Genomic DNA, 9,820 nt, shown 5'->3' on the forward strand with positions numbered 1-9,820 from the left:
AACTGGTGTACACGAAAGACTTAACTTTTTGGAGAGCCCTGCGGTGCGCACTTACATGTATAGTCCGCAAGAAATATATTTTTTTTTTTCCACCCACCTGGGTATATTCTTTTCTGTACCAGAATTATAAGGTGCGCACAATTTGCGAAGGTGCACCTTGTGGTTTGTCGTTTGGTTTAGGGGGGGTTCGCCTCTTTCCTTGCCTTTTCCACCTTACGCTCTTTACGCTACTTCGGCTTACTTCCTTGTTGAGCCAACTGGACCGCTTGAACGGGAAGCTCCACAAAAGTGAACGCAAAATGGCTGTTAATTTTTTTTTGGGAGCGTGGTGCTTTTTTTCCGCGTACACTTGAGTACGGGTGGTGGGGTACTCCAACTGCTATATTTTCTCCCCTGCAACGTGCAGCAACCTTTTCTGCGCATATAAAATAGTACCTTTTGAAATACGTGACAACTACAGCTGGAGGGGAGGGTTTCCTTTCCCCTTGTGCGTTATTTTTGGATGTACATGTGAAGGGCACGCACTTGCGTGCTTAGATTTACACAATCTCGTACATATAAAAGTAACCTTACGCGCATACATGTATCATGCATACATGTGCACAGTTAGCTCAGTGCACAGCGGAAATGCGTAGGCGTAGTGTAAAAATGGGGGGGGGAGTGGGAAAAAAAGGGCTGGTGAGGTAGGGGGAAAAACTTGCAAAAAGGCAAGTGACCCATACGATGGTGTCACCCATTTTGCTATATAGAGATGCTTTACCCCCTCCAGGAGTGCGAAGCAAACCATTTATATAAAATGGGAATCCCACCCCGTTTTCTTTGTTTTTAAAAAAAAATGTACTCCGCGGGGACGTACGTAAAAGTGTAGCTTCCAAGTTTGCGAGGAGCTTCTCCTTTCGGGGCCGAAAAAACGAAAGGAAACTTAGTCACCACACTGTGGGATAACATTTTTGGGGGAAATGCAAAAAAAAAAGTGCGTATATATGTGCCCAGGAGTGGATACCCATTTAGTGTATAACGCCCAACAGGGCAGTACTTTTATAAATATGACTAAGCGCATCACCCTGAGCAGGGGCCACAGAAGAGCCTTCCACTCCTATGGGCCGAGAAAAAAAAAGGAGGCCCGTTTTTGCATATATACTATGTCATGCTCGCTACTTTTTTTTTCCTCTTTTATATACCTATGCAGTGTGTGGATGGCTCCAACCCCCTACACCTAGTTGGTCATCATTTTTTGTGCCTCATACACTACTTTATGCTCGTCGGGCATGTAAAAAGGTTCGTACACGTGCGGAAATGGGGTATCATATCCGCAGACTCTTCTAATTGGGGTGTGCAAATTGTAGAAGCACCTCTCCTGAATTTTGGCAGCAATTTCGGCTCCAAACCCGTTGGTCACTTGAGCTTCATGTGTTATTAAAAGGCGTCCTGTTTTTTCCACCGACTTCTGCACAGTTTCAATGTCCCAAGGAATGATCGTTTGCAAGTCGATAACTTCACAGTCGATTTTGTGCTTCGTCAGTAATATATCAGCTGCCTTCTTCATTTTATGTACTAAGGACCCCCAGGTAACAATAGTCAAATCGGTGCCTTCTTTCACTACATCAGCTTTGCCTAACTCTAATTCGTACTCCTCCACGGGGACCTCACAAACGGATGATCTGTACAGAATTTTTGGCTCAAAGAATAAGCAAGGGTTGGGATCTTTAATGGCTGAAAGTAGCAACCCCTTTGCTTTGTAAGCATCACTAGGTACAATAATTTTAATGCCAGCTGCGTGTGCAAAGAATGCTTCTGGACTTTGTGAGTGATAGAGACCTCCATGGCCTACTGCACCCCAGGTTGATCTAATAGTTAGTTTGCCCACATCGAAACTGTTACCCGACCTGTATCGATACTTGGCTACATCATTCACTATTTGATCAAATGCGGGGAAAATGTAATCTCCAAACTGTATCTCTGCGATGGTCGTAAATCCATTTTCTGCTAATCCAATTGCAAAACCGATGATACCTTGTTCACACAAAGGGGTGTTAAAAACTCTTTTATTCCCATACTTGTTTAGTAAATCCAGCGAACATCTGAATACCCCTCCAAAGGCTACATCTTCCCCGAGGAGTATAGCATTGGGGTCTTTTTCAAACACGTTGTGCATAGCTGAGTTGATTGCTGTAAACATGTTCATTTTCTTTTTCTCCCCGTTATTTGTGGTGGAAAGGGATCTGAACGCATGTATCATCGTGCCGCAGTGCAGAGCGGGGTTCTTTGTTCCACCGATGACTCCATTTTTGTGTAAACTATTTTTTAAAAAATTTGCTACACTGCGTAATTCTCCCTTCATTTTTTTTCAAAGTCCAGATGCGAAAGTGTATAAATAATATCTAAAAGAAGATTGTGTATATCTTGTCGTGAAAATGGGGGGCAGTATACTTTAATCTCTGTTGCTATATGTTTAACCTCTGTAAGGAGTTATTTTTTTTTTTTTTTTCTTATATAAGTAGCGAATTTATGACCTTTCAGGATCTTTAAAAGTAGAAATAAAATTCCCTTTACAGTGAACTTTTTTTCTAAGTGAATACATGCACCTTTTTATTCGTTAAAAAAAAAAAAAAATTGCATCAATTTTGAAGCGTATCGTTATGGGTGGGGGAAATTAATCCGGTTGGTGAGGATAATGGAGCTCTTACCCCCTCCCCAAGAGAGAGAGCACATAACCAGAAAATGTACATGTGTATAGGCACACCTCTGTGTTTTTTTTTTCTTTTTCTCGTCAGTATTTCCAGAAAAGGGCTTTAACTAGTTAGGTACAGTTCGACATAATTATCAAACAAGGGATTATGTAACGAGGAAGGAAGAACACACACAGCTTCCTTCATAACTGTTTCGTTTTTATTTGTAGCGTTTTAAGCGACTCTGTTCCGTTGAACTTTTTTACCTTGAGGTGCATAATAGCTAATTTTTTTTTTTTTTTTTTTACATAATTTTATATTTCCTGTTCAGGCAGTTTAGCACATTTTGCAAAAAATATGCACCTGAAATAGCTGCATCGACAAAAAATTATGAACAAAAAAAAAAAAAATAAAAAAAAAAAAGAACAAATAAAATAAAGTAAAATAAAATAAAATGAAATAAAATAAAATAAAATAAAGAGGCTACTTTTACCCTAATGCAAGAATGCACAAGTTGCCCTTTGCCGAAATGTTTAGCCGGGTAAGAAGCTCTCTCCTTTTCGTGTACCAAAAATTGACCCGGTTTGACCCTTTTGCATGTAACATAGGAGAGGGGGAAATTTATAGAAAAGGACAGAATCATCCTTTTTGGTAGAGCGTCCAATAAATGGTGGGCAGCAAACTGCGGAGCGACGAATGGAGATACATTTTGCATCGCTCATCGATCACCTTTTCCATATGTAGCAGTCGCTATGTATATTACAACGACAGACACAACGTACAAAAAAATCAGCAACAAAAAAGTTTTTCCTGTGTTGGTCAGCTCTACGAAAGGAAAAATTGTAAGCGGTTACAGTGGCAGTGATCAAATGTGAAATAATTAAAACTGAGGGAGGATAACGGTGCTCGCCAACACGGCGATCGGGTTATTTCCCAAACTAGATAGCGGGATGCACATCTCGCAGCGTACAAATGTGTAGGTACGCATGTGCGCTTCACCCGCGAGGATGTGCTGCTGTTCCTTCGCTCTGCAGCTATGTTCTCCTCACCTTGCGGCTTCGAAGGCAATTTTGTGTTAATAAAATTCAGCGTCTCGATTAACGACCTGCCAACCGAACCCGTGGCAAAGTAAGTGACCATAAACTGCTTTGTCACTTCCTTCTCGTTTAAGTACTTTTCCTCAACTCCTTCCCTCTTTGAAATAATGAACCGCCCGAGCTGTTTTACATATACCAGCAAAATGCCGTCGTGACACTCCTTGTTTCCTATGCCCCATTTTCGCAACAACTTTTGAGAGAAACGTTCTACCGCTTTCTCATAGGAGCTGTTTTTGCTGATGACAATTTCGGGGACCAGCGCGACTGAAACCTGATGGGGGGGAAGAAAAAAAATTCCAAATATAGCTCCATTGCAAAGCTGTACACGCATGTGTGCATGCTTATGAAGGGTGGAAAGGAGCCCCGTTTTTCGCCCATCACAAGAGGCGGAAGCACGCACATATATACGCCCGTGTGTTGGCCTACTTGGTAGTAAAACACCCCCTTGTTGGAGCACTTGTGGAAATTCGTGTCCCTTATCTTCAGCAGAGCCGCCTCGACTTCCAGCTGTTCGCTCAAACTCAAAAGATGGGAAGGGTCACACAGCCAAGTGTGGCTGATCCTGACAAGCGCGCGTGAAGAGGCATACGTGTGTGCACATACGGGGAGATACACACCTATGAGTGTTGCGCTTATGCTTTTGCGTAAAGGGTGAACGAACGCGACGCTAGGAGATCGTCATGTGTATATATTTTGCGGCAGCTACCCTAAGGACAAGACGCACTCCTCGGGGTTAACGAACGGGTCAGGGAAAGAATGTTCGTCGTAGGGTTCACCTGCGAGGGGGTAGTTGCTGTCGCGGAGGGGTGCAATGCGGGAGGGTGAGTAGAGAAGCGCGCGTTGTAACGTTGTGACGTTGTGACGTTGGCACACTATAACGTTGGCGCACTGTCACGTTGGCACATGGTCAGTGCTTCCTGCATGGGCGTCGAAGAGCTACGAAGGGAGCGTCCCCGACAATCGCACCACTTCGTTTGGTCTTAACTCGTCATCCGCCGCAAGGTCTTGTATCAATGGGTACAGCTCCTTCTCGCCGGGGGCCCTGTGGAAAGGGGGGGAAGCGACATGGAAAAGTCGAAATTGGGTGAGAAGCGTGGTATGTCTTCCCAGACCCGTGGCGTTGCCGTTATCGCGCCTTCACTTATTAACCTCCGTATGCATGCACAGTTGCGTTTTTTGTGCGCACCCAGTTGTGCCTTCTTACATGCCCTTGTTTTTCCCAGGGGCGTCTTTGAAGTAAAACTTGTGCAGCAAGTCTACCTTCTCGCATGAGCAACATTTTTGCAAAATGAGAAAAAAAAGGAAAGGCCAGATTGCAACAAAGGGAATTTTCATTTTGTCCCCACGTGATATCAGATGGTTTGAAAGACTTCACCAAAAAAAAAAAAAAAAAAGGGAACTAACAGCACAGTGAACGAACAAAAGAGTGAGCAGAAGATATGCCCTTTTTTCAATGGTTAACCAAAAGGTATAGACAATAACGTACGAATGGGCAGAGCCTGTGGAAAAGTACTCTATTTGAAATTCAGTGGAGGGACATATACATATGGCCTCTTTTTGAGATTCCCTCCTTCGATGTGCATTTTTTTTTTTTTGTGGGGGTCTCAATGTGTTGGACAAGTCAAGTGAGACATAATACGACAAGGCATTAGATAGACTATAAAAAAAAAAAAAAGGTGAGTAGAGGAGGAATATTCTGCATGCACGTTTCTCATTTGTTGGGTGCTTTGTTTTTCATCCGCTTGAGTGGATCAGCGATGTGTGGCATTTTTTTAAACGGGGGTATTTGAGCAGGTCTTCACTATTTTGCAATTTCGCCGTTTTGCCTTTTTGCCTTTTTGCCGTTTTGCCTTTTTGCCGTTTTGCCGTTTTGCCGTTTTGCCTTTTTGCCGTTTTGCCGCTTTGCATTTTTGCTTGTTCACACGGCGATGCGCCTGTGCGTAGATGACACGCTCCTTTCTAGCATTGCGGCCACTTGAATATGGTGTAGTTACACAAAAAAAAAAAACTCTTGCACACGTAAGACGGTGCGGTTGTGCAGCTGGGCGGTAGTTTTGGGGGGACACGCAGAGTGGGTAAAAAAAAAAAAACGCCATTTAGGTCCCTGTCTGGAGTGGAACACACATATATAGAGGCACATAGCTACGTAATTATTTGCACACAAGTGGAAGGCTCCTGAACCCTGCAACCAGCCTGCGGCCACCTTTTGAAACAGTTCGATGCGCCCTTTGCCTCCGTTCGAGTGGTTGACGACAAATGTGGAAAAAATAAAAACAGGGAGGAAGAAGGAGAAGCAGACGGGGAAGAGGCAGAAGAAGACGGAGAGGAGGGGGAACACCTTAGACGGTGCGCGTAAGGGGGCACTCTTAAGAAGGGCTATGCAGCTTCGTCATGTGCACTAATCAGGCCCACTTCTCCAAATGCAGATCGGCATCGACGCCGGCAACGCGTCAGTAGTAGGAGGGCCTTCTCCTGTAGGAATAGCGCTTCTTCGGGTGGTACCTGCTTGAGGAGTGGAAGTCGGAAGTCAAATCGACATGATCGGGGATGCTCCGAGCCACAGTCAAGTCGAACATATTCCTGTGGTCCACCTTGGACATATTGTTAAAGTTTTGTATGAACAACTCAGCTATATTTTCATTCAGATCAAAGTAGGAAGAAAATCTATCCTTTGTATCAATTTTGATTTGTAAAATTTTGTTAAAAGTATTTACATTTAAATCGTTGGATATTTTGTTGACCCAGTAGATAATGTCATCTTCATTTTTCCACTTCCTACTTTTGTTGACAAAGCTTAGGGTGAGAGTTTCTGATAGTCCATTAATGAGGGATCTCTTCTTTATGTGTTCTTTCTTGGAAATGATAGCCAAACATCTAGCCACTAACTCTGTCTGATCCATCTTCAACTGGGTACATTTTTCTATCAATTCGCTAGCTGTTTTTTGAAAGAATGGCAATACGGATGGATTTACGTTTTGAATTTTTTTTGATGCCATGGTAGATGCAGATGTGAATACATCTTCATTGTTTGGCAATTGTTCGATGGAAAATTTAATTCCACAATTTTTTTCTATCTTTACTAAGTCTTGCTTATCCTCAGTTGAGAACAACACAACGGAAACACCTTTCTTGTTTGCTCTTCCCGTTCTTCCAGCTCGGTGAATATAAATTTCGGCGTAGTTAGGAGGAAAGCATTGAATGACTAAATCGACATTACTTATGTCTAACCCTCTAGCGGCAATATCAGTGGCTATCAAAATTTGAAACATTCCTTGGCGAAACCGTTGCATCGTGTGCTCCCTAGTTGTCTGAGCAATGTTCCCATGAAGAACGGCAAAAGATAGAGATTTAAAAGACCCCTCGGAGCATAAGATATCCGCTTCTAACTTAGTTCGAGTGAAGATGATCACTTGGCCTCCATTCGACTTGACCAGAATGATGTCCTCCAACAGCAAGGCCTTTTCCTTTATATCGTAAGGCGTCTTTATCGCAATGTGCTTAATATTTTTGGACGTTTTGTTAGAAGAATCAACTACATCTATAAAAAATGGGTTCTTCATATACCTGGAAGAGATATCTTTAATCCATGATGGAGTCGTTGCGGAGTATAGCAAAATCTGCGCTTCTTTCAAATTGATGTAACTTAATATTCTCTCTAGGTCATGGGTAAAGCCCAAGTTTAGCATTTCATCAGCCTCGTCTAACACCAAGTACTTAATATTTTGGAGAGACAAGTTTTTTTTCTCCAAGTGATCGATTATCCGACCAGGGGTTCCAGTTAAAATTTCTATTCCTTTCCTCAACTTGGCCTCTTGGTACACATAGCTTTCTCCTCCATATATTGACATAATGTTGAAGTTGTAGAATTGGCTTATTTCTTTGAATGTATTTTCTACCTGCTTGGATAATTCTCTCGTGGGTTCTAGTACCAAGATGGACGGGTTCTTGTTGTCATATGGTTGATTTGTGCCTCCAAAAAGGTTAGCACTATCTAAGTGCGGTGTGGAGGAAGTTACCCCTTCTCCGCTCCTCCCCATTTTAACTTTGTACAACTTCTCCACCAAGGGCAGAGCGAAGGCTAGGGTTTTCCCTGAACCCGTTTCGGAGCGCCCTATTATATCTCTCCCCTCGTAAATGGGCCTGAAACTCTGTGCCTGAATTTTCGTCATCTGATTTATGCCCTTGCTGGCCAGGAACTTGGCGATGTTTGGGTTTATTTCGGGCACGTCTGCGAACTGGTCGCTTACGTGAGGTGAGTAATTATCCCCTCCGCTGTGTAAGCGGTTATCCTCTCCGATCCGAGCGTGGCTATCTTCACCAATACTTTGCCTCCCCTCCACGCTTGGCGCAGCTTCGCTCGGGGGACCTGCAACCCCGTGGGCCGCTAAGCTCCCCTCCCCATGGTTCGCCCTTCTCAAAACAAACCTCTTCTTCGTAACACTACCCCGCGTTCCACTCGGGGAGATAAAAAAGTTCTTCCTGACAGAGTGCGCTGTCCCGGCGCTGTTTGTCTTATGTAGGCGGACATTTACACATAAAAGGAGCAAACACAGGGTCACATGAATTTTTAGTGTTCTACCAACATGGTTTAGTATAGTGCGGGGTGAAGATCTCATGCTTTGATGGCCTGTTTGGGGGGTGCCTTATTTTTACGGGGGGAGGTGGGAGTCCGCGTGGTGATCAGAACGGACAAACTAAACAGGGTAATATAAACCAAGGAGGCGAACGGAAAAAGTGGTGCCCCAAACGCTCCGCATGTTTTTTCTTCTACCTTGACATAAGAAAACGGATGTAGCTACTCCCCAAACGCTGTTTCAGCATAAGTTAGAGATAGAGAATGGGACATATTCCAATTGGGGTTATGTCGCATTGCATGGGCGCTTGTACATAGGTGAGGCCGCTTCGTTGCGATGGGTCGTTAAACTAATCAGCTTAAAAGAGGGCGCATTATAAAGGGAGATGGATGGAGAAAAAAGGAAAAAAAAAAAAAAAAGGCGCAAAAATGGGTAAGTTCTCAGCTGCTTCTGGTGTTTTCTCAAAATGGAAGAAGCATGGGCAGTAATTTGTGCAATTATGTGCCGCGCGTATGCATAAGTATATACGCATACATATTGTACGCATGCCCTCCAACGTACGCGCAGCCGTGACGCAATTCAAACGCGTGAAGCGAAAAAAAAAAGGAAGGCGAGGTGTAGAAGCCTCCGTGTACCTGCCCTTCGGCTGAAGCAAACTTTTGAGTGTTGAGCAACAGAGACTATGCGACGTTTTTCGGTTCACTTTTGCGAGATGGAGAATCTACCCATTTTAGAATAAGCCTTTTTTGAAAAAAAAATCTGTCACATTCACTAAGTCACAATGAGGTGGCTTTCACGTACTCCCCTTGAGTGTGCGCTTATGTTTATAGGGCCTGTTTGGGGTCCTCAACATTTTTCTCTTTAGATATTTGGGCAACGTGTTTTTTTATCTCCCCCGGAGTCTGTTCCCAAAGCGTAATTGGTTAAAACATTTTGCGCACCTCATGTGGGTGTTCTGTGAAGCGGCACCTCTACCATGTGATACGAACGCTGCGTGGTCCCTATTTGAGGGAAGAAAATCTGTCAAAGTTGTTGACGTGAGGGTCATGCGGTTCCAACTTCGTCTCGTCAGATGATGCGGAGAAGAGGCCCTACTTGGACGGGACAGAAAAAAAAAATTTCAACGGGAGTTCACTCCGTGTTGCTCTTTTTTGCGACATTTGAGTGTGTCAAATTAACGTGTACACTGTTAAGAAGCGACATTTTCTACCATCCTTCAATTGCCTAAATGGGGCGGCAACGGTTGCTATCACCACAAATCTCGTTCCCTTTTTCGCATGCTGCATACTTCTGCTAAGTTAAAGACGAAAGGAGCTGCCAACACCTGTGATGGTATGCCACGTCAGACATGTCCTCGTCTTTCACCCTCGTTTTGCCACTCTATCGAAAGCGCGTGTTGCGGAGATTTTCCCTATCCTTATGATCAAAATGGACAAAAAGGGGAAAAACACGATAAGTCACTAAAATTAGGAAAAAAAGA

The 9,820-nt window shown here is 43.6% G+C and overlaps 3 protein-coding genes across 3 annotated transcripts; all 3 read right to left on the bottom strand.

The window, feature by feature from the left end:
- Positions 1-1,059: 1,059 nt before the first annotated feature.
- Positions 1,060-2,341, bottom strand: PCYB_103700 (3-methyl-2-oxobutanoate dehydrogenase; the record flags this gene model as incomplete). Its single annotated transcript, XM_004222919.1, has 2 exons — positions 1,060-1,096; positions 1,248-2,341. 2 exons carry the CDS (start codon positions 2,339-2,341, stop codon positions 1,060-1,062), a joined length of 1,131 nt encoding a protein of 376 aa, XP_004222967.1.
- Positions 2,342-3,388: 1,047 nt separating this feature from the next.
- Positions 3,389-5,470, bottom strand: PCYB_103710 (hypothetical protein; the record flags this gene model as incomplete). The annotated part of the gene is made up of 7 exons (XM_004222920.1): positions 5,229-5,470; positions 4,971-5,197; positions 4,752-4,808; positions 4,473-4,559; positions 4,193-4,328; positions 3,719-4,037; positions 3,389-3,494 (listed from the first exon to the last, which is right to left on the bottom strand). Coding segments are annotated over exons 2-7 (834 nt in total), but the record flags the coding sequence as incomplete, so codon positions are not given.
- A 2,312-nt stretch (positions 5,471-7,782) lies between these two features.
- On the bottom strand, positions 7,783-8,382 carry PCYB_103720 (ATP-dependent helicase; the record flags this gene model as incomplete). The annotated part of the gene is made up of 1 exon (XM_004222921.1): positions 7,783-8,382. A coding segment is annotated over one exon (600 nt), but the record flags the coding sequence as incomplete, so codon positions are not given.
- Positions 8,383-9,820: the final 1,438 nt, after the last annotated feature.

The sequence above is a fragment of the Plasmodium cynomolgi genome, chromosome 10 (genome assembly GCF_000321355.1).
Source record: "Plasmodium cynomolgi strain B DNA, chromosome 10, whole genome shotgun sequence".
Classification (NCBI taxonomy): Eukaryota; Apicomplexa; class Aconoidasida; order Haemosporida; family Plasmodiidae; genus Plasmodium; species Plasmodium cynomolgi.